General features: G+C 30.0%; 2 protein-coding genes across 3 annotated transcripts; one reads left to right on the top strand and one right to left on the bottom strand.

The window, feature by feature from the left end:
* Nucleotides 1-1,030: 1,030 nt before the first annotated feature.
* Nucleotides 1,031-1,615, top strand: LOC129892927 (uncharacterized). Its single transcript, XM_055968439.1, has one exon. It carries the CDS (start codon nt 1,031-1,033, stop codon nt 1,613-1,615), a length of 585 nt encoding a protein of 194 aa, XP_055824414.1.
* Nucleotides 1,616-3,428: 1,813 nt separating this feature from the next.
* LOC129891296 (oxysterol-binding protein-related protein 4B-like) lies at nt 3,429-18,262 on the bottom strand. 2 transcript variants are annotated; one of them, XM_055966603.1, is made up of 7 exons: nt 18,103-18,262; nt 13,411-13,566; nt 7,694-7,939; nt 6,438-6,534; nt 5,019-5,307; nt 4,076-4,178; nt 3,429-3,813 (listed from the first exon to the last, which is right to left on the bottom strand). In XM_055966603.1, exons 1-7 carry the CDS (start codon nt 18,103-18,105, stop codon nt 3,559-3,561), a joined length of 1,149 nt encoding a protein of 382 aa, XP_055822578.1. In that variant the 5' UTR covers nt 18,106-18,262; the 3' UTR covers nt 3,429-3,558. The 2 variants fall into 2 exon arrangements, 1 of the variants encoding a protein (XP_055822578.1); XR_008767164.1 differs by having other exon boundaries at nt 3,675-3,813; nt 4,076-4,149.
* Between the last annotated feature and the right edge of the window lie 7,236 nt (nt 18,263-25,498).

Consider the following 25,498-nt stretch of genomic DNA (forward strand, 5'->3'; position numbering starts at 1 on the left):
AAAAAGAAGAAGCATGCAATTTTATGACTTCTCGTTGCTAGTGCGGATTCAAATTTTGTTAATTCCAATATAAATATCAAACATCGAACGAGATTTTTTTTTTATAAAAATTACGATCACATTGTCACTACAATAAAAGAGGCATTTAATAACAATTGTTTTTTCTTTTAGTGGCAATATTTAATATTACTATAAAAATATTTAGCGAAATTGAGTTAATGTCATTATATTCAAAGTCGCTAAAGTCTTTAACGACATTTATATAAAGTGTTGATTATAAATATTCATATTTATAGTTTCTAAAGAACTTATGTTCCACTAGACATAAGTTCGATTAGTAAAGGACAAAAATTAAATATCACCCAATTTGAAGGACAATTTTTTTTTTTTAAAACTAACTCATTTAAAAGGAGAAACGTGTAATTTTATGACTTCTTGTTGTTGGTGCGGATCCAAATTTTATCAATCCCCAATATAAATATTGAACATCGAAATTTTTATCACTACAACAAAAGAGGCATATAATAACAATTGATTTTTCTTTTAGCGGCAATATTTAATAGTACTGTAAAAACATTTAGCACAATTTAGTTAATGTCATTATATCCAAAGTCGCTAATGCCTTTAACGATATTTATATAAAATATTGATTATAAATATCCAAAGTCGCTAAAGTCTTTAACTATATTTATATAAGTATTGATTATAAATATTCAAAATCGCTAAAACTTTTAACGATATTTATATAAAGTGTTGATTATAAATATTTATATTTATTATTGCCCTAAAATTCTTTATTTGTTTGTTGCAGCGTGTTATTTATGCTTTCTTGATTCCCCCCTATCCCCACGGTTATGACATATTCAAAAGTAGGTACAGTTGGGTGTATTTCTATTCTACAATTGGGCAACTAGCCTACTTGGCTGATTGGTATTAAATAGATAAACCCAAGATTTTCAAAGTCTAACATATGTGTATATATATATTTGTCCAATTATCATCAATCTCAAAACCAAGAAGAAGAAAAAAAATGTATTGGTGCTTCTCTTTCAAAATTGGACACTCTAATAAACTCAAGACTATTAGAGTGGTGCATTTAAATGGCTATGTAGAAGATTTTGATCATCCTATTAGTGTTAGTGAAGTCATTGGAAAACCCCAAAAGCACTTTATGTTCACTCAATCCCAACTTTTATCCACTTGTTTACAACCTCTCAAGCTTGATTACATGTTGCAACAAGGCCATATTTACTTTTTATTACCTCATTCAACTTTTCAATCTAATATATCTCCTATTGAATTGGCTCCAATTGCTAGAAAACTTAATAGGATAGCCAAAAATCCCATGGTATATAATAAGGACAAGTCAAGGAAGAAAAAGTCATGGAATGGTAGTACTACTAGTAGCCCTAACCGGTTTTCAGATGAGAGTATTAGGGTTGATCCAGAGAAAGAGAAAGAACGACTTATAACCTATGGTACTATGGGACTACGAATATCGAAAAAGTCACCAAAATGGGAACCACTTCTGGATACTATTCGAGAAAGATCGTTTAATCGGAGGAGTGAGTCTGATCTACAAGAGAAAAAAATTGAAGGTGTGAAGTATATATAGATCATGAAGAAAATTGTTACTCTTGTATTCTCAACAATTTTTCTTTTGAACTATTCTAGTTGGCTTCTCAAGTCTCTTTAGAAGAAGAAGGTTAGTATTTTGATTTCTGCAAATTTCTAGCTCTTTCAATGGTTTCCTTTTTGTAAATATATGAAAAAACAATTGGTGTTTCTTGAGTTACATGTGTTTATGAACGAAAATTGGGTGTTTTGTTAATGCATACTGTTGAAAGTCAATGGTGATGCATGAAGACAAAATTGGCATTACTGCATCTTAACTACTTTAAATTTATGGGGTGCATTAGGACATAAAAAATGTGATATTTAGAAGAAAAATAATGAAAATATTTGGAAATTAGTTATGTTTGGATGTGTATTTAACTTGAAAAATAGTTGAAATTTTGTGTGTAAAAAAGGTTTCATTCAAAAAAATATGTGTGTACACCTTGCCCTATTCATATGCTATTTAGAAAAATTCCGCTGAATATATTGTTATTAATATATAAATATTTCTGTTCGTGGAGTTTATAATGAAATAAGCTAAACATCATTCTATACTCTTGAAATCTAAAGGGTAACAAACTATCACTACAGCAAAATGAGACATTTCATGGTAATAGATATTTTTTAGCAGTAGTATTTTATTATTGCAAAAATATTAGCAATAATTGAGTTAATGTCATTGCATCCAAATCGCTAAAATCTTTAGCGACATTTCTAGAAAGTATTGGTTATAAATACTTAGATTATATTATTGCCACTAAATATAATATAACGACAATTATATTATTGTTATTAAATAATTATAGCAAAATCCTTTATTTGTTACAGTGAATTCTATACAGCAATTCTCATTGCCCTTCAATTTGCAAAATTCACATTGCAAATTGTAGTTCTTCTTGAACCTTTGTCATGTTCCCTTGGCAATCTAGCATATGCCTAATTCAAATTAGGCTTAAAGTGTTTTTAATAACTTAATGCATTTAAATGATAGTCACACACTTTTATAAGAAAGATAGTCACACACTTTAACATATCAATTCAATATCGACTTACGTCAAATAACATAAATCAAGATGCTAAAAAGAAATACCATGAGCTTGTTTGTTCACAAACTCTTACTACAACTTTATAAAACTGATTGTTTGGTTACATCAGGAATAATAAAATAAGAAAAGAAAAGGAAAATGGAGAGTTTGTACAAATTCCCTAGATTTTGTCAACCAAAAAAGATATAAGCAGCTGGCACACCAGGTTGTTAAAGTCAGCGGTTTGACATTATAATAAAAATAAGTATTTATTTTTATTTATTTAATTAAAAAAAATTAAGAAAATAATTTATGATCTTATACTTATTTTATCTTTATTACTAAGTACTAATTATTTAAAATTCATTTTTCAATGAATGAAACGATTTATAATAATTAGGGATTATATAATAAAATTATTATATATTTTTTTCTGAAGAATGAATCAAATCAAATAGAGGAAGTAAGAATGAAGACAAGCCACCACCAATAATTTTACATATGAATTTAAAGAAGTAAATGATCTAAAAATCTGTAATTTCCTATTACAAATTGATAGAGTAGATACAATATTAATTAATTAGACCTATTGATGGGATTTGAATCACATCTCAACTATTTATTTAATAATTATTGAAAACAAGTTCTGAGAAAATGTCAATATAGAAGAAGGCTACTTTATCTAATAATGAATAGTGATAAACTTTAAGTTTGACCAATTGAACCAGCCATTTAAAGTCGACACTTTCCATGTCAAAATTTAACTTTTTGATTAGGTAGGCATAATTAAGAGTGAGACAAGTAGCCATTAATTAACAATATCTCTAGGTACACAACTGCATCTTACATCAATACAAATATTAGAACATATGAATTTAATGAAGGAAAATGACCTAAAATTATTATTAAAATTTGATCAAGTAGGAACAATAATAGGAGCTGGTGGGACCCACCTATCATTTGGTGTGGGCTCCCACCCAAACTCCTTGCTATATGATATTCTAAAATGTTTTGGAATCCAAATTTCAGATTTGAATTTTCTTTCTTTTGCAAATTCTCTTTCCTTTTCTTCTACTATTGTCTTTGCTTCCTTTGCTTTATCCCAATTTCTACTTAGGATTGATTGACTTACTTCTGCCCATACAACTGTTGATTCACTTGTCATAACAACCTAATAAATAAGCACAAGAAAATAAGTATATTAGAAGAGCAAAATATGTAATCTTGTGAGGTTGCATTATTTAAATGATTTCCAAATCACTTATAACACTAAGAAAAGGAAGAGAGTCGTGGTAGATTAACGTTCAAATATGATGAATCGCTTAGATGGAGTGTTAATTAAGTGAGATGAGAGTACTTTTTTTTAATGAATATGTAAAAGAAAATTACGACAGATAATTTGAGACGGAGAAAATATATTTGAAGAAATATACCTTTGGATCTTTCACAATAGGAGTCTTCATCCCAGATAGTGCTTCCTTTGCATTGTAAATCTCATTTACTTTTCCTGTAGTTATATCCTTAGTTGTCACAGTTCTGTGGTAACAAACCAAAAAGAAAATAAAAAATGAAACATTTAATAAAAAGATACGAAAATCAGAAACTCAAAACTGTAAATAGACAAGAAGGATATGTACTTAAAAGAATGGTATAAAGATTGTTGGTACTCCAAAATATCTATTAGATTCACAAAAATCTTTTTTAAGCACCTTGTTTTTCTAAAATTCATACTTAAGGGTGTGTTTGGTATGTGGGAAAACATTTTCTCTAATTTTCTCATGATAGTAGCGATTTTTAAAATATATTTTCTCTAGAAAAAGTAAGTCTTTAAAACTGAAGAAAATGACTTTAGTAAGAAAACAAGTTCAATAAATTAAATGACATTCATACTAATTGTCTCCTCCCCCACCCTCAACCCCACAAAGTCGAATTTAGCTTGTTTGTATCGAGTTCATATGAACTCAATAGTTTAAATTTATGTATAAGAATTTAGTAAAATTGTAATAATGAGTAGATATGGACTCATATAACTTTAAATATATAATAGGTTCAATGTGCAAACCTTAAAAGTTGAATCCATAAAATTAAAATTTTGAATCCATCTCTGTAACCTCATTCCTGTAGCCCCCGTGACACCCCTACCCCAACTCCATAGTATTTTCCTAAATTTTATACAGATATTTTTTAAGATAATATTTTCTGCTTACTTGCAAACATAAAAATAATAATTAAAAAAAAAAACACCACATAGTTTTCGTGGAAAACACTTTCCTTCCTACTAAAAACACCCTAAATCCTATTACTATACACATCTTTCTTTTGAAAATATATTGATGGGAAGGAGGAAGGAATTTATAATTTAAAGTGCATGTTTACCTATCCCAATGGCCATTGATCTCACAAATTGTCTTTGAAGTTGAAGTCACAAAAATCCTGCCTTTAATTGATCTATTTCCTCTATTGCTTAAGAAAGAAGCTCCTTTGTAATATAAATCAGCTTGAAGATCAGTTTCTTCACACTTAATTGTTACATTTCCAACCCAATCAACACCAGGAAATGGAAGAAGTCTAATCACCAATTTTGGTGAGTTCATTACATAGTTTTCTTGCCTATTTAGAAGCTTCAACTCCTTTTTTCCATGTACCTCAGTTTCTATTTTTGTACCTGTGACATATATATTGAAAAATCGTCAGTCTTTTAGTAAATATATATAAGTACCTGTTTAGTGTACCTGTTTAGTGTATAAGCAATTCGATTGTTATCACAAAAAAATCAAAAATAAATAAATTGTTTAAGTTAACTTGGGATGATTGTGATCCAATAGGGGACAAAGAATTAATATATAGTTGCTAAATAAAATTTTAATATATAGTTGCTAAATGAAAGAATTTTATTTGAATGACCAAAGTACAATTTTTAAAGATGATTTCTATTAATTCTTTTCCCTAAATTATTGAGTAGTCTAACTAATTGGGTTCCTTATTTGCATGTTAACTTGTAAAGAAAGAAAAATCTTCTTTTTGCACTTAAAGATTATACACTCTTTATTTAAAAAAAATTGCATTGTTTTCATTCCCTAATTAGAGATCAGAAAAAAAAAAACTAAGCTCTAATTCTCTCCAAGAGCTTCCCTTTATTCATCATTAAGTAAAGGTTCTAGGTCTCATAGTCAACTTGCGCTTTTTAGAAGAATCCTACACTAATGGGCATACGATATAGCTAGACTTTCCTTTTTGCCGGAGCTTCATGAGCATAGTCTTGCTCCCCAATAAGATATTTGAATATGAGCTACACTCCACGAGGAGCCAAACAAGCGTATGACCTTGTCTACATGTGAATTAACTTTTAAGGTTGAGTAGTCTCAATTTCACTACAGTATTTGCAGATGAATACTAAGGCTCATACTAATCTTTAGATGATATAGCCATAAAGATACACGTTTTAGTGGAGAAATAACCCCCCTCCCCACACCACGATATAGCTCAAAAGCGGAACTAAGTAAAAAAATTGAGAGAGCTTGACGATCTTATGAATAGTTCAAGCGGAGGTTTCTCCTAAAATAGAATCTAATTCATGTTCATGTTAAAAGAAGAAGGGATTTAATACCAATACGCTTGGGAGAAAAGTCTGACCTAAGAAAATTTAATTTATTCTCTTTCATTTTGTTAATTAAAAAAAGAGAAAATAAAAAGTTTTAAAATGAATAATTATCTGTTACTCTACTTTATTAGTAACTAATTCATAAATAAAAATGAAAGAAAAGAATAAAAATTGGCTAAAACAATTAATAATACCATAGAACTTTGGGACAGGATTATGGCACCATATCATTTCAATATTCTCTTTCTCATCAGTTGCATGAAGAGCAGTCACTGGTGGATGGTGGGAGACCTAAAATAATAAAACACCAAATTTAGATTTTTTTCAACAATCAATTTGTCATAAAAATGTGTCTTTTTTCTTTCAATAATGAGACATAGTACTTTTCGTAAGTACCAAATGTGAAATCCTTTTATAAAAAAAAAATCTTTAAACTTCAAACTATTATGAATTTTTTTCTCTAGGTTTCTTGCCGCGGGCAAAGGCAATGTCGTATTCAAAGAGACTCAAACCCTAACAGAAAAACTGGCCTAATTGATTTGGGTTCGCGATCAGCCCATTGGTCATCTCTTTTGAAGAATGAAGGTATCATCAAATACTAAGCCCAGCTGCAACAAGGCCCACCATCTAATGGGTAATGAAACTTTTCCAATACCCCCTACTCCCTAGATTTTTTTAATAGGGATAATTGAAGACCATTCGATCAAAGTAATTATCAAAAAAATGGCCATTCATTATATAAGCATGTATAGTCAGTGTATATTTCATGTATAGTCAAGTTATATTCAGTTTTTGAGTGTATCATAATGTATATTCAATGTATAACTCATGTATAAGTAATTTATATTGTATAGTCAATGTATACTTTCTATGACTTTTGGCAAGCTATATTGTATAGCCACTGTATATTTCCTATGATTTTGACTATTTTTTATGTAAATAAAACATGATTATATTTGTTGTAAACTACTTTGTTTATTGTATATATTTGAAATTGTTCCTTTTTAATATTCAATTTTTTTTTATAATATATCCAAACTTCTCTTAATTAAAATTTAACCATTTCACTAGCCTCCCTCTAATAGAAAGAATAAAATTACTAGTAGTATTGAACTTCAAACATTTGAAGCCAAGGTGGATTAAGGAATTTCTCAAATTCCAAAAATTTGACAAATCACTTTGTGTGTTTCACTATGTGAAGAGTACTACTAAATCTATTATAGATTGCAGTTCAAACAGTTAAAATATTATGATTACTTTTGGTGAAATTTCATTTCATTCCCCTTGCATTGATCAACAATAACATATCAAATATGACTTCATAAGCACATATTTTAACCATATCTTATGATATAAAAGTTATTTTTTAAAGACCCTCGACTCAAAAAAAATATATTTTAAAGCATTACTTTACCTATTATAAATCAATTAAAAGAGAATATTTCTATACCTGTTCCAAAAGGACATTGAGAGAGGCTCTAGAGACATGATGAGTCTCACCAAGAATAGGATTATAAGGAGCCACACCAAATATTAAAGGCCTCAAAGTGGATATGCTCCAACCCACCACTGCTGTCAACCTTTCAAGTGAATTCTCCCCTTTCCCACACTTGCTTAACATGTCATTGTTGATACAATACACTGATTCCCCATAGCATTGCAGCTGTGATTTTGGGAGGTTGAATAGTGGAGGTAGCTGGAATTACATTACCAAAAAAAAGGGTTTAATTATCAACAAAAATAAGCCGTAAAATTTCAAACATGATCAAATTGAGGCTGATATGTATAACTAAAGGAGATGACATATGGTCAACTTATCTGCATAGTAAATGCTTAAGAACATGTGCAAAGAATTTCCAGAATTTGAATCGAAAGTATCTAATAAACACTTTATTGTGTGTTCAGGTTATCAATTAAAACATATCGTAATTTAAGTGTTTAAATTAAGTATATGAACAAGTTTAAGAGACTATCGACGTACTCTATCATAATTGTGATTTTGGGAAGTTGAATAGTGGATGTAGCTAAAATTACATCGCAAAAAAAGCAAATGGTAGTTCAATTATATCAATAAACATAAGCCGTAAAACTTTGGGTATGTTCTAATTGAGGTTAATTTCACTCCTAAAAGTAGAGGTTTTTTCCATTGTATATCAATGAGAATTTTGTGTTATAAAACATAATTTTCTCACTCATTTCCTATCGAACCAATTCACTAAGAAAATATATGGTGGGATATAGATTTTCACTGAAATAAGCTTCCTAATTTTTTTCATGTGAAAACACTACTATTTTTTCTTTCCACAATAATTCAATCAAAACATCTATGGGAATAATTTTTAGTGGGAAATTTCAATGAAAAAATAATGACTTTTTAATAGTATGTATATAGTTAAAATATGTGACATATGTTATGCGGTTAATTTATCATATGATGGGTGCTTGAGAATACATTTGCATAAACTTATTTTTAAAATTTGAATTAAAAATGTCTAATAAAACACTTTATCATGTGTTCAAATGCTTAATTGGAACAAATCATAATTCAAGTATCTAAGTGAAAGATACTTGGTAAGTTTAACAGGCTACCCACCACTAGAAACATCGAATTTTCCACCATGAACTAATGGTGAGGCTGTGAATAGAGTAATGGAGGTTCTTTCACACTTTAGTAATGTATCTGAATTAGTTGCCAACATGGAGAAATCGAGTATTTTTGTAGCCGGAGTGACAGATCAGGTGAAAAACCAATTACTGTTAAGGACTGGGTTCACACTTGGAGAATTCTCTATCAGATATCTGGGACTGCCATTATCATCAAAAAGATGGAGTAAGTTAGAGTGCCAACATCTAGTGGAAAAAATCACAGACAAAATTAGATTGACTTATACTAAACAACTATCCTATGCTGGGAGGATTCAAGTCATACTAAACAGCTTTTGGGGATCAGTTTTTGTTCTCCCACAATATATAGCAAAAATGGTAGATAAGAGATGTAGAGAGTACTTACGGGGTAGGTCTGAGGTTAAGAAGAAAGGGTCATTAGTATCATGGAGTACAGTGTGTCTACCTAAGAAATTTGGAGGGCTGAATATCAAGGAATGCAGCTTATGGAATCTTGCATCTGTTGGTAAGTTGTTTTGGCAATTAATTGTTAATAAGGATCCCCTATGGGTTAAGTGGGTTCATGGTGTGTATATGAAAGAAGGACTCGATATCTGGACACATAAGGCCCCTGTAGATAGTAGTTGATACTGGAGAAAGATCCATTCCGTGAAAACAAAGATGCAACACTGGTATGTGCAAGACAGATACAAACTGACTAGAGGAGGTGAATACTCAATTACCAGAAGCTATATAGATCTCAAAGGGTATCACTGCAGATCAATCATTGTTGAATGTATTTGGAGTGCAGTGACTCAACCTAAACATAGAGTTATCCTATGGCTAGCTGTCCAAGATAGATTGCTAACTAAGGAAAGAATGGTGAAGATAAACATCTCAGTGGAGGAAGTTAATTGTTGTTTGTGTGATGCACAGAAGCTAGAGACTTCCAAACATATGTTCAGTGAATGCTCATGGTTCATTGAGGTTAAGAAGGGTGTTGAACAGTGGACATGCTTGCCTTTATAGCTAGGGGAGGTGAAAGACATCATGCTGAAAGTCAAAAGAAAGAAATGGATGCATTTTCAGAAACAAGTGGTAGCTGCGACTTGGGGAGCAATGATCTACCATACATGGAGAGTTCGGAACTGTAAAATTTTCAAAGGGGTACATGTACAGACAGATGAGATACACACAAAAATCAAGAGGGAGATTTTAGATAGAATAGACATACTTAGTTCATCAAGAAAAGTTTGTAGATGTAGTGACTTTTTACAAAGGCTGAAAGTGTAACTAGTTTGTGTTTTGTTGGAGACTTGAGATGCATTGATGTACTCAAGGGCTCTTTAGGTGTATGTTTTTGTTCTCGTAATGGTAATGTTTACATGGTTACCAAAAAAAACTGATGGAAAATTTGTGTTACAAAACATGATTTGACTCATTTTTTACTGAATTAGCTCACTGAAAAAATACATGATGAAAAATAAATTCTCACTGAAATATTTAAAAACTTCCTAATTTTTTTTGTATGGACGAATAGGGAACTTTATAAGATAGCGAGAAAGAAGACGAAGTCGGCAGTTTCGACGGCAAAAACGACAGCTTTTGAACGCCTTTATGCTGAACTAGAAGAGAAAGGAGGGGATAGGAAATTGTTCAAGCTAGCCAGGGTGCGGGAGAGAAGGGCACACAATGTGGACCGAATTAAGGACGAGCATGAAAAAGTATTAGTAGAGAAGAACCTCATTAAACAGAGATGATAGTCATACTTCCATAAACTCTTAAATGAAGAAGGGGACAGAGAGATTATGTTGGGAGATTTGGAACATACAGGGAGGCGTCACGATTTTAGGTGTTGCAGGAGTATTACGGTCGAGGAGGTTAAGGGTGTTATTCGTCAGATGCGCTAGGAAAGAGCGATCGGAACTGACGAGATTCCTGGGAATTTTGGAAGAGCGTGAGCTCGGTAGATTTGGAGTGGCTGACTAGGTTATTCAATGTCATCTTTAAGATGACAAAGATGTCCGAAGAATGGAGGTCGAGCGTAATGATCCCCCTATACAAAAACAAGGGGGATATCCAGAGCTGGTACAACTATAGAGATATCAAGCTTCTAAGCCATACTATGAAAATGTGGGAAAGAGTGGTGGAGATGAGGGTGAGGAGAGGCATGTCTATTTCAGAGAACCAGTTCGGATTTATACCGGAATGCTCAACTACAAAAGCCATCCATCTTATGAGGAGACTGGTGGAGCAGTATAGGGAGAGGAAGAGAGACTTGCATATGGTATTCATTGACCTAGAAAAGGCTTACAATAAAGTTCCGCGAGAGATACTATGGAGATGTCTAGAGGCTAAAGGTGTACCTGTGGTGTACATTAGGATGATCAAGGACATGTACGAGGGTGCCAAAACCATGGTAAGGACAGTAGGAGGGGACTCAGAGCACTTTCCAGTTATGATGGGGTTGAATCAAGGATCAGCTCTCAGTCCTTTTTTATTTGCCTTGGTGATGGATGGATTGATGCGACAAATTTAAGGTGAGGTGTCATGGTGTATGCTTTTTGCGGACGACATAGTCCTGATCGATGAGACTTGTAGTGGAGTTAACGCTACGCTTGAGATTTGGAGACATACCTTGGAGTCTAAAGGGTTTAAGCTGAGTAGGACCTAGACAGAGTACTTAGAGTGCAAGTTCAGTAAGACACCTCAGGAGGTTGGCGCGGAAGTTAGGCTTGGTGACCAGGCCATCCAAAAAAAAGTAGTTTCAAGTACCTTGGGTCTATCGTGCAAAGCAGCGGAGAGATTGACGATGAGGTCACACGCCGTATTGGGGCAGGGTGGATGAAATGGAGGCTTGCTTTCGGTATGCTATGTGACAAGAAGGTGCCACCACAACTTAAGGGAAAGTTCTACAAAGTGGTGGTTAGACCGGCTATGTTATATGGGGCGGAGTGTTGGCCAGTTAAGTTTCTCACGTTCAAAAGATGAAAGTTTCCGAGATGAGAATGTTGAGATGGATGTGTCAGCAAACCAGGAGCGACAAGATTAGAAACAAGGCTATTCGGGACAAGGTAGGAGTGGCCTCGGTGGAAGACAAGATGCGGAAAATGCGACTGAGATGGTTTGGGTATGTGAAGAGGAGAGACACAGATGCCCCAGTACGAAGGTGTGAGAGGTTACACATGGATGGTTTCAGAAGAGGTAGGGGTAGGCCGAAGAAATATTGGGGAGAGGTGATTAGACAGGACATGTCGCAGTTACAGCTTACCGAGGACATAACCTTAGATATGAGGGTGTGGAGGACCCACATTATTCTTCCTTATTAGTAGGTGCATTAGCGCACTATAATTTCTTGAGCTCTGATTTCTCTTGTTATCTATTACTTTCTGTACTTTGATTACTCTATATGTGTCGCTCTCGTTATTTTCTTTCTCATATCGCTTTGAACTTCTTAGCCTTATCTAACCTCTTTTTATGCTTTTTCTGAGCCGAGGGTCTTTTGGAAACAGCCGTCCTACCTTGGTAAGAGTAAGGTCTGCGTACACTTTACCCTCTCCAGACCCACGTCGTGGGATTTCACTGAATTGTTGTTGTTGTTGTATTGACTCAATCAAAATATATATGAGACTAGTCACTGAATATTTTTCTCCGAATAATTTCAACTAAAAACTAGTGATCTTTTTAATTGAATAGTGATCAATGTATTATACATCTCTTTTATTATTTTTTTATACCAACATTAAATATCTCCCATGCATGTTAACAACCGAATCAAAATTAATTTAGTCACTATGGTTATCATTTTTATTTTATTTTATTTTATTTTTTGTTTTCTGGTAATTAAAATTTGAGAATATACTGTTCTTTTTTTTTTCTTGATTTGCAATTTCAACAAACTTTAATGACATTGATTGTTATGGATTAGGTAGATATACATTATAACTTTTTAAATTTTGTTGTTCCTCTTTCCTTACCAACAAATGATTCTCAACCTAAACAATTGAAGAAAAATAAGTTGGGGCCAAACTAAAAAGATAATGTGTCCTAATTGATAATTAATTATATATCTTTTAGTACTATTTAGTGAATTAAAACAACTAAAAAGATTCTGTCCTGCCATCATTCAAGATTTGAAATAGACAAATTGGGAATTACCTTCGCCAACAAATATAAAAGCAGTAACAAAATTGATATAACTGATAAATCGAATAAAAAAATATTACTAATTTAATAATATCGAGTTAATAGGTTAATGATTTTTAATCAATTTTGTAAATTTTTTATCGGATTATCAATACGCTTTTTAATTTTAAGAATTTAGTTAATAGCTAATATCAATATGATGAAGCCTAATGGTCGTTGGCTCTGACCGAAAAAGCCTTATCATTCTTTGAAAGTGAAAGATGAAGGTGGTGCATTGAAGAGAAAAAAGAGGAAGTTTGACAAATGTTGAACAAACAACATCTTCCCAAAATTAGACTGAACCAATCGATAAACACTCCTACGACTGACATAATACATATAATATAAATAAATAATTTTATTTTAAAAAAAACTTGCCTGTATACGAGTGAGATCAGATCCTGGCCGTACACTTGTGAAAAGGCTTAAAATTCGATGGAGCAGATTAGGTGCTCTGTAATCAGCATCTGATTCCTCCTCCAACGATAAGGGTGTTGTTAGAACAACCCTAGGCCCCACCTCTGCTTCTATAACCTATATCCAAACACACACAATTAAAATTTATAATTTGATAAGACGAGTATAGAGACATCAAAGTGATGGTTGGGATTCGATCGATTTAATGTCATTGTCCGTCTATGAACCGATTTGTTAATTTTACCTTTACGTTGTATCTTAGAGATATATAAGCAAAAAACAGAAGGTAGGCTTTGGCCCGTTTGGATTGGCTTTAAGTTGGTCAAACCAACTTAAAATCCTTTTTTAGCTTTTGGACGTGTTTGTCTAATGTTGACTTTAAGCCATAAAGTTCTTAAAGTCAGTCAAAAATGAAAAGTTAGGATTCCTAACTTTTTTTTTCTAAAGTGCTTAAACTCATTTTCTTTGACCATGAAAATTATTTTTATATCCCTTATATTTTAACTAAATTTCCAAACTATTTTTTTTATTCTTTTAACCCTAAAATTCACATCATAAGCACTTTTATCCAAACACTCAACTGCTTATTTATAAAAATAACTTTCAGCACTTCAAAGTTCTAAAAACACTTCATACATAAAAATTACTTTTTTTAAGCTCATCCAAACGGGCTCATAATATACTCAATTAATGTGATTGACACATAGCAAATCTTCAGATAAGCTCAAAATTCGTTATGAGGGATCATGTCAACTTAATTTGAGTGGGGAGATTGTTACGTGTGTACGAAGAAAGTCCATAATTAAAAGTTAGATAAGAAAAAAAAGTGTAATAAAGTGTATATATGCTTACTAAAAGCATATTCTAGAACAATACAATTGTTTTTCCCAATTGAAAACTATGTTCTCTATCATTTCAAAAAAAGGACATTAGTGCAAGTACTCTCCATAGATAAAAAGCCAAAATAGGAAACACAAGAGAAAGTAACAGGATCTTCCTACTTTGTTTGCATCTCAATTACTATAATTTACCAACTCCACCACATAAAAGGATACTAATGCCTAACCTAAACTTAATTAAAGTCAAATTAATTAGGTCATAAATAGGAATCGCAAAATCAAATCCAACTCGTCAAATCTGTTTAAGTTTGGAGCGATTATTGATCCGTCTATTTATTAGTTTAATTCATTTCAATTAACTTAGTTCAACCCATTAAAAATTAGGCTGACATATAGCTCAAATAGACTCATGAGATATCTTATCAAAATATTTTATAAAAAAATTATTTAATTTGATATATTATTTATAGCCATAATAATAATAATAATAATAAAACTATTAGATACTAAAAATCTATAAAGGAACAAAATAAAACAATTAAAACTTATTGAAAATTGAATGAATTGAATTACGACCTGTTTTTTAATCCATTTTAGCCCAAATAATTTTTAAGCTTCAGATTATTTTAACTCATCTAAATTCAGTACAAATATAATTACTATGGTATCTAGCAATGAAGATCAAAGGGATGAAAACGACAGACTTTCTTGTAGCGACAAGAAGGAATCTCAATGTTAAAATTCTATGTATTGATGGTTACTAAAAAAGAAATAATAAAGGAGTATAAAACAATAAAATTAATAGAAGAGATATATCTGACTGATACATCGATCGAATATATATCGCATAAAGTAATGTATTCGACTGATTTATTCTAGAATAAGAGAGAATAGAGATTTTTATAATTTTTTAAAATAATAAAAAAAATTAAAAAAATGATAAAATAAGCAGTGTATTTAGGTAAATTTTCCTTTTCTTTTCTTTTTCGGTAACAAATGTAGAAATTAGATCATCTAAATGATATTTACATCTTGTACATTGATAAGGAAAAAATCGAGTAATAACCTGATAAATAAGATAAAATAATTACTTATTATAACATGTTGAAATATAATGATAACATAAGAATATATACTTCACACATTAGTTTTTATTATTATTATTTTTTGCTTTTTTCAAATTCAAGTTTCAAACTATCTAAGCTGAATAATACTACTCCAAGGTTACCGTGCCAACTCTGCCTAAATATGATGAATCATGTCTAAAAAGTGATTAGCAGAAGACAAAATTTGCTGGAGAAAAATACCCTCAAAAGAAGCAAAACCTAAATTAAAAAAACATATCACTAACTTCCAGTAGAAATTAAGCAAAACATTAATTAATTAGTACTCTACTTAATATTAGTGTTGTTATCCAAGCATAAATTATTCCAATTGAATAATTTATTATTTAAGCATAGTCTATACTGACCTGTAGTAATTGTACCCTACTTAAGCATTGTGAACATTTCTTTAAGGGTGTGTTTGGTACGGGGGGAAATGTTTTTTAAAAATAAATAGGTATTTTATTTATTTTTTAATATTCGGTAAATAATTAAAAAATATTATTTCAAAAGTATTTAATGTGTTATTTTGGCAAAATATTATGGTGATAGGATGGAGTGGAGAATGGGGGTTCGGGGTGGAGAGAATTGGGGATTGAGGACGTTGGGTGGGAAGGGAAAAGACAATAAATCTAAAATATCATTTATTTTTCCTCTATTAGAAAAAAGTTATTTCCTTTTTTTAAAAAAAATATTTTTTTCTATAAAGGATATTTTTCAAAACATGTCATTCCCTACCAAATAAACCCTGAATTTGATTGACAAATATCCTAATAGTTTAGATATTTTAAACCATTGGATCACCACCAAATAAAGGGAAGAAAAAAATGAAAAAAAAATGAAAAAGGATTACCAAACTTTTTGAGATATCAAAAAGTGTATCAAACTTTTTTCTCCATAAAAAAAAATGATAAAAAGCAAAACAAGAAAAAGTTAGAAACTAAAAAGGGGAACTAAGACGTGCACGAAAAAGAAATCATCAAAAGAGGAGAAAGGAAAAAAAAAAGAAAAAAAAACATTCACTCTTAGTTGAAAAAAGAAATCATTGACTATGAATCACTAAATTAATATTTTAATTTAATTTCAAACATTAATTGATAATGTCGTATAGATAGCTAGGAAGAGTCACTATCAAAAACAAATATTAGCTATGAATTTCGTCAATAAAAAAAATTGATGATATATCATTAATCGTTGCTAAATAAAATTAATGATGAATTTTTTCTATTTAATTATAGAATTTATCAATAACTAAATTTTAATTTTTTAATAGTATAACTAAATTTTAATTTTTTAATAGTGAGTATGTTAGTTTATGAAAACTCGCTCAAATAATATTAAAATTTAAAATTTATGAATTATATAATAATTTTAAGTCAATATATAATATTATTAGGTTCAGACCTCAATATTGAATACTTATAAGCCAAGTCAGCCTGTAATATATGATGCAAACAATTTTGTGACAATACTCAATATTAATAAATATTTTAGAAAAAATAAACTCTTTGTTTTAGTCATGATTCCTCCTAAACATGTATATCTTAATAGCAAAGAAATAGAAAACAAAAAAAGAAAGATATTTATGATATACCAACTTTTAGTACTAATTTTAAATATCACTTTATTAATATTCCTTTTCTAGAATGACTAGTCCAAAAAAGAAAAAAAGAATAAAATATAAATATACACCAAAAATTGTGTCTGCCGGGAGTATATATTCGCTGGAAAACTTACTTCATTTTCAATAACATATAGTAGTTTTTTTCATTTTAAATGGTATAATTGAAGAAAGAAATTAAAATCTGATATTCAAAACATACAATAATAATGTATCCAGTGCAATTTCAGAAAATAAAATCCAAAAAGAATGGCGTGTACAATATTTTTATTTCTATCTTATCAAATTTAAAAGTGTTATCTCATATATTAAAGTTAGCAAACCAGAAATATTAAATATGAAATTAAAAAAATAGTATTTGTGTCCACAAATTCACCGTGTGTCCTTAAAAGAATTTAATCCCTTCACTGTACCCAAGGTTATGGATTATTTCATTCCAAGATTCACACAAAGACTCAACTTTGTTTGTAAGAAAAAATATATGCAGAAGAGGGAGAAATTCGATCTTTTAAAAATGAGAGAAAAATCCTTTATTTATGGAGGACAAAAGATAATGTGAACAGGTGCTTATTATGGTTTATCTAAAAAGTAACAATCCTTCGCAAAAGTCACAACCTTTCAAAAAAGTCGGAACTCTTCAAAAAAGTCATAATCTTCGAAAAATCACAACCTTTCGGAACGGTCACAACTCTTTAAAGGTGAAACGATCACAACCATTTGAAAAAGACACAATCTTTCATAAAGGTCACAATCTTTTATTTTCTATTCACACCTTTAAAACTCAATAAAAAAAAATACAACAACAATAACATATGCAATGTGATTGCATAAATGAGATCTGAGCAGGAATATGCTAAAACACACACACCTTACACCTCGTGAAATTTTAAAAATACAACAACAACATCACAAATAAAATTTGTGAAGGATGATGTGTATGAAAAAATACAACAACAACATATACATATAATCACATAAATGAGATGTGAGGAGGGTGATGTGTATGTAATCTTACCCACCCTCCTCCCTCCCACCTTGTGTCATTTAAACAATATGATATAAATAAAGAGATAAAAGAAGAAGAATTTACCATTGAAGGATGATAGGAAGTTGGCTAAGAAATTCTTGTGTAGAGAGACAAATTAAAGAAGGAAGAAAAGTATGAGAGGAAATGGTGGAGTGAATAACAAAGCAAAAGGAGGAGGTTTATATATACAATGGGTTTTGGACTGCAGGCTCAAACATGTTCTTTCCCCAACTCTCTTTTTGCCTTTTAAAACGTTTTAAATATATCATGACTTGTTCCTTCTTCTTAGGGTGGGCCCCTTTTTAATTATGATTTGAAATTGAAATTTTATTTAAATATTTATATTATTTTTTAAAATGCAAAAACTTCATAATTTATAAAAATTATTTAAAAAATTTCAACTCTTATACGATTTTATCAATGAGTAAACATAAATAAGGTATTGATGAAATTACAAGATTATAATTTATAATTGAAAAATAAAATGAAGATTTTTTTTTTTTTTAGGATGAGGCGCGGATATCTCGCTCTCTTTAAAGAGATTCAAGCCTACTACAACAAATCTTTTCACCGGTCTAATAATAGTTATCTTAACTTGTCTCCTCCAAAATACAACAGCCTAATCACAACGTATAACTCAACAAACTCTGGACAAGAATTGAGTCCAAAGCTCCATAAAAAAAACACCTTTATTCAACTAATAAAAACTCTCTTTTAACTAACTTTTATGCAATCTATATTTTCATGTACTAAAAAATAAAAGAAGACCATCTTTATTTATAGGTAAAGAAATTTTTCTAATAATGAATATAAAGATAATCGTGAAGTAAATAGAAAAGATATTGGATAAAAGTTAGAGTGAATTAATGGAGATTGAATGGAGGAGAAATAAAGGCCATGGCTGACCACCTCCAGTCAGAAGCAAAACGCCTTGGAGTAAATTGCCTAACGTCACCAAAGAAATACTCCACATGAATGACATTAAGGGTGTGTTTGTGTATGAAGGAAAATGTTTTTCTATAAAATATTTTCTTGGAAAATAAGTTGGTTTTTAATTTATTTTTTTATGTTTAGTTGGTGAGTGACAAATATTTTTCGAAATTTTTTTATTATTATTTGATTAGTAAATGAAAATATTTTTTAGAAAATATTTTTTTATTTTTGGCTAGAGAGTAGAAAATATTTTTAAAGAAAAAATAGTTTCTGACATGAAAATCAACCCTAGTAATTGATTCGGAATCCGATCCAAAATCTGATGTGGGATCCAACTCGACTTTTAAATTTAGACTAGATCCCAACTTTCGAATTGAAATCCGACCACACCAACTCTAACCTAACTTTCAAATAATTTGATTTTTTAAAAAACTAATTTTTTAATTTTTTTGGTGAGTGGGGGGGGGGGGGGTTAGATGTGGGGTGCAAAAATTAAATTTTTAAAACTTGAAATATTTTTCAAAAACAAATTTAATTTTTTTATGTGTGTGCGCGCGAGGGGGGGGGGCTAGTGGAGTGGAGGTCGGGGTAGGGGTGGATAAAAAAATTTCAAAATTTGAAATATTTTCAAAAATATATTTTCATTTTTTTTGTGGGGGGGGGGGGGTAGGGGATCAAGGTAGGGCGTGAGGTAAAAAACAAAATTTTTAAAATTTGAAATATTTTTCAAAAATAATTTTTTTAATTTTTTTGGGGCGGGGGAAGGGGGGGCGGGGGCTGGTAGGGGGAGGGGCGGAGGTGGGGTAAAAAAATAAAATTTTAAAATTTTAAAATATTTTTCAAAAAAATAAAATTTTAATTTATTTTTATTTTTTTTGAGGGGGTTAGAGTGGCCGGGATAGGAAAGGATTAAAAAAATAAAATTTTTAAAATGTGATTTTTTAAAAAAAATAAACTTTTAATTTTTTTTTTAATTTTTTTTTTTTTTTTTTTTTGGGGGGTGGGGGGGGGAGGGATTCGTGGTAGGGATGAAGTAAGAAGAAAACATTGTAATTTGAAGTTGGAGGAGAGTTTTTGAAAATGTTTTTTTTAGTTTTTAAAAGGAAGTTATTTTTTTTAAATTTGAAGAAAAAAAATTGATTTGAAAAATATTTTTCAAAATATTTAAGCTGAAACATGAAAAAATTGGAAAATATTTTTGAAAAATGTTTTCCTTACCAAATGCACTCAAGTCATTACTTACAAGCATTCAAACTCACAACATTCTGTGAACATATGACCACTACTAAGAATAGGCAATTAAGCCTATTAATGTATGAGACAATTTTAATAATATAAAATATAACATTAAAATGCTTAAAAGACCAACATAAGGTATCAAAATATTCTAAGGAGCTGAATTAATACATCGCATATTTATATTTTTATTTTTATAAATAAATATTTGTGATTATATGTTGTTACAAATTTTTAAATATACATAATGTTACAAAGATTCATTGATTCAATAAATAGACAGCTATAGTAACTAACTATTTTTTTTATATAATTCTCTCACGTGGTAAAAATAATTTTTTCATATCGAGCATAAATCTTTTTTTTTTTGTAAAATACAAAACTATGATTCAATTTTTATATTTTAAAATATTTTTAATCACAACTTGAAATTTGAAATCGAAATTGAGATTTTGGGCATATTTCATAAATAAGCATTGATTTCAAATTCTTAAAACTTTTGAATTGGGGTCCCAAATCTCATTTCTAAACGCCTACCAGGTTTTCTTTTCTTTCCTTTTTTTTTTTAAAAAAAATTCTCATCTGATATTTGGTGTTTATATTAGAATCTTGATTAATTTAAATTAATATTATTTAAAATTCATTTAAGGAAGAAGTGCTTCCTAATTAAAAATAAAATTATAATCAAGACTCGCACCAAAACTTCTAATTAAGAATGAAAGAATCGTATCCATCCCACTATAATTTTTATTGATATTTCTTTTTTCTTTGGAAACGAACATGCTTTTCTTTTACTTTTTTCAGATTTGTTTTATATTTGCTTTTTGCACTAAATTATTTAGTAGACATTTGAACACACACAAAAAAAAAGTGTACTTAAAAAAGAAGTTGAAAAAAAAAGATATTCCAAAGTTGAAGTCACACTTAGATATGAATTTAATTTGAAAAAAGGTATAAGTTATATGAGTGAAAAAAATTGACTTGAAAAATTGGTCAAAATTGTTTTTCAAATTTGAAACTCATTTTTAATTAAAACAATTTCAAAAAATCAATTTAATGTTGAAATTTCTTTTCCAAAAAAAAATAATCATTTCCACTTTTATAAATGAGTGAAGGGTCCAAATTAAACACACTTAAAGTATCCCTAATTTTGTGTTTCATATCCAAAATATTAGGTGTGTGAGTTTTCTATCTGAACTATCACCAAATATTTATTGAAACACACTTGAATCATCAATTATTTGAGTTTCATACCAGAAATTCAAGGAGTGCTTATTTAAAAAAATAAAAAGAAGAAGAAGAGATGTTCGACCAAATTTTGGGAGAAAATAAGCGATTTTGTGGAGTAGCAAAGCTATTTTTCAAAAGATAAAGAAATAGTTTTTACCTCAACATATTTGTTTGAAAAACAATTTTGAGAAAAGAAACACTTAGAAGCACTTTTTAAAGTTTTGTTAAATATTGTTAGAGATAGAGTTTAATTGCTATAAATTAGGATAATGATATCTATTAGTTAGCATAGATAAGTTTTGTTAGCTATATTTTAGTATACATGGCTAAGTGTTGTTAGCTATATTATCAATAATTCTACTCAATAGAAACAACTGAGAATTCTCTCAATTATCTGTTCTGGTAACAAACACTAATTCCTACTCATGAATAATTTTAAAATTTATTGATCAAACATAAATAGCTTCTTACCAATAATATTTTTTTTAAAATTTTTTTTTTTTAAAATGAACACTTTTCAAGATAGCTTATTTTAGAAGTTTGGTTAAACAAACTATTACTACTGAATTTATTAGGAAAAAAACAAGCAATTTTGATGTCCCAATTTATATAACACACTTTTTAGTCAATTTTAGAAAGAATGATCAACTTTTTTATTTGGCAAATATTTAACGACACTATCAATATTTTACCTATATTAGATCCCACTTGGCAAAAAATCTTTAATTCTAATAATAGTTTTGGAACATAAAATATAAATTAAAATAAACATGATATCATGAACCACAAAAAATGTTAATATTATGTAGTCAAATAAAAAAGAGCATCTCTGAAATTATTTCTATATATTATTATCTCATTTATTACTTAATTATATTTCCTCCGTCCCTTTTAAGTTATCATGATAAAGTTTCACACAATCCTTAAGAAAAATTAATTAGAAATATTGTTTGACTAATATATTCTTTATTAATTATTTAACTTTTATCTATATATGTGCCTCTTAATTCTAGAATAATTAATGATAAGAACAAAATTGGAAAAAAGATAATTAATTCTCTCTTAATTGTTTAAATTGATAACTATTTTAGAATAAATATTTTTAATACATATGACAACTAAAAAAAAAATGGCGGAAGTAATAAATTTACTTAATGTATATGAATTAGGGGTGAAAAGTGAGTGAGGGGAATAAAAGAACTTTCCTTTAAATATTCAATTTTTTCAACCTCAACCTTTGTCCAAAACACTAGAATACAGTGGATTCTTGATTTTCATATTTGGACAACTTTATTCTTCTACATTAGGAATACATTTTGATTCAAACTATAGCTCAAAAGTACGAGGTGTTATATTAAATTATAGGGACTTACACGCAAGAGCCTATTCCTTTCCTTAATTTTTAAATTATTTTTTTTTCAAAAGAAACATTTCTCGTGTCTCAAATTATTTATTTCAATTTTTTTTAAAAAAATTTTGAACTATTTATTATTTTAGAAGTTTAAAATAAATTTAATTATTATCATTATTATTTACTTTACCCTTGAAAGTAATTATTTTTAAAGGCTACAATATAATGACCATTCTAATTGTTTTGTGAATTTTATTTGATTTTTCTATTTTAATTTGTTTTAGTAGCTTTTATAAATAATTTATGACATGTTGAAATGAATGACAGGATTTTAAAATTAAATAAAAAATTATTTTGTTGCTAATATTAATGAGAAAAAAAATGAAGAAATTAAGTTTTTTTTTGAAAAAAGAGAAACGGAAAAAATAAAGAAAAAATAAATTAGGGCAAATGCCCAATTTACAAAAAAAAAAAAACGGAGTCAGCAGACGCTGCACTTCAAAACTAAAAAAAAGGGCAAAAGCAGGAATGGAACAAAAAAAGATATGGAGGAAGAAATAAAAGGAAAAGAAAAGAGAAAAAATAGGATTTTCATTCCAAAGCTTAAAGGTAATTATTTTGTCCTTTCTATTAAATTTTTATGCGATTCTGAACATATTTTTAGGGTTGATTCGTGGTGAAATAATGTTGATATAAGAAAATATGGCACTAGGGTTCTTATCATAAAATCTTGATTTGTGGATCGAATAATGATCCGTTTTAGTTGAAATTTGGCATGTGAAATTATTTTATTATGAGTGAACATAATCTGAAAGAAAATTTCAAATTCGAATTCGGGGAATCGGGGTGACTTTTTAACCCGATTTTAAAGCCAAAAATAAAATTGGATTCGTATTCTTATGAAGATTATGTATTTGAACAAATTTTGATCGTTCGAAAGCGTTATGAAAGGTTCAAATTTCAAAGTGATTATTCGATTAATTGAGGCAAGTAAACTTTTAAAACTCTGTAAAATCTTATAGAATTTTTGAATTTTCTTTTTGTGTGTGTTTGTTGGGGGTAATGGAAAAGAGGTTGTGGAATGTTTCTTACATGAATTAATTGTGACACCCCGGAAATTGTTTTCGCAAAGACTCGAACATTTCTTCACGTGTGGGTAGACTCGGACCGGAGGACTTGTAATTCTACACATGAGTTAGGATTAATTCCTAAGTAATTGAAGTGTGTTAGATGTGTTTAGGGGTTATAAGAGATCTCTAACACCAAGTCGAGTCCAAAGAACTCCAATCGATTAAGTTCTCGGATGAGTTAGTATTAGAGTCAACTTTAAACGACCATATCTCCTAGAATATAAAGAACTGGGTGGCCCACGACCTACCAAATTAAAGGTCTTTGAGTCTTCTTTCCAACGCCACCAAGATTGTAATTTTTGGAGTTCGGAGTCAAACTTTATGGTCATTTTACTACATACTAGCACTGCAGGAATTTCAGGCCTAGGCGAGATTTAGGCTTGGCGCTCCAGTGGCGCCCCACGCCACTGTAGCGCCAGAAAACAGCCTCAGTAGTTTGGGGCTTGGCGCGACGCGCCACTATTAGATGTGCAGGGTTTTAAGCCTATTTTGGCTTGGCGCTGCCGTGGCGCGACGCGCCACTATAGAGCCAGCAAGACTTTTGCCCAATTTTCCAGATTTTTGGAAGAGGGGCAACTTGGACTTTTTCCAAATTATATATATATCATCCTTGAGCATTTTGGACCATTATTTTCAGCTTCTCTCTCTCTCTAAAAAGCCCTAAATATTTTCCCTCTCTTCTTCTTCTTCTTCTCCAAATTCTTCTCCAATAAAGGGTGCCTTCAAGAGTTTAAAGGATTCAAGCCTTCCATTGGAGACCTAACATCAAGGTTTCTTCAAAGTCTTCAAACAAGGTATGTAAGGCTAACCTAAAATATGGATTGAGTTCTTCCATATGCCCATAGATGTGTTGGATAAGAGTTGTGAAAGAGTTGAACCTTCTAAGAAGGCTTTCTTGAAAGTTTTCCTAAACTATAGAATATTTTTAGCTACTATTGGTTGATTGATGTTTTTAATGACTTGAGTTACTAAATAGTTATCTTTCATAATTATTGACTACAAATGTATCTTTGTATATAGATTTATAGATATTGACGATATTCTTGAGTTGAGTTTTGTTGAGAGTATGGGTTCATGTTTCATTCACATGAACCCAAGATGAGATTTCTTGTCATAAATGTCTTGAGGTTGAGATGGATAGTTGTGTGTATATATGTATGGATTGGAATGAAAAGAATGAATTGGTTAGTTAAGAATGTCCCTTTGCTTCTATAAAATGAACATAGGACAAAAATAAGGATTTTGGAGTAGATGTTTGATGATTGATGTGATGATGATACTTGACAATGATGTGATGATAATGTTTGATGATGATGTAAATGATAATATATGATGATGATGTGATGATGATGTTTTGATGACGATGTGAGTGATGACGTGAATGGTGCTTATTTAATATACGTAGAATGATTGATGAAGAGGTATATTGATGAGGATGTTATGTAATGAAGTGGATTGTAGTCTAATGTGATTTTGTGGTATGTGATGTGCATAATTTGAGTTGATTGGAGTCTTAAGAATATTTTGAAAATAAATTATCTTTTGAGGAGGAGCTTTAAATAAATTATTTGTGAACCTT

The sequence above is a fragment of the Solanum dulcamara genome, chromosome 6, assembly GCF_947179165.1.
Source record: "Solanum dulcamara chromosome 6, daSolDulc1.2, whole genome shotgun sequence".
Taxonomy (NCBI): Eukaryota; Viridiplantae; Streptophyta; class Magnoliopsida; order Solanales; family Solanaceae; genus Solanum; species Solanum dulcamara.

Bases quoted from the DNA above. Each gene is read 5' to 3' on its own strand.
- LOC129892927 (XM_055968439.1), top strand. From the start codon at position 1,031: ATGTATTGGTGCTTCTCTTTCAAAATTGGACACTCTAATAAACTCAAG.
- LOC129891296 (XM_055966603.1), bottom strand. The intron at 7,940-13,410 runs GCAAGTTTTTTT...ATGTAATTCCAG, and splicing joins CTGATCTCACTCGTATACAG to CTACCTCCACTATTCAACCT. The intron at 3,814-4,075 runs GTATATTTCTTC...CTTATTTATTAG, and splicing joins CTATTGTGAAAGATCCAAAG to GTTGTTATGACAAGTGAATC.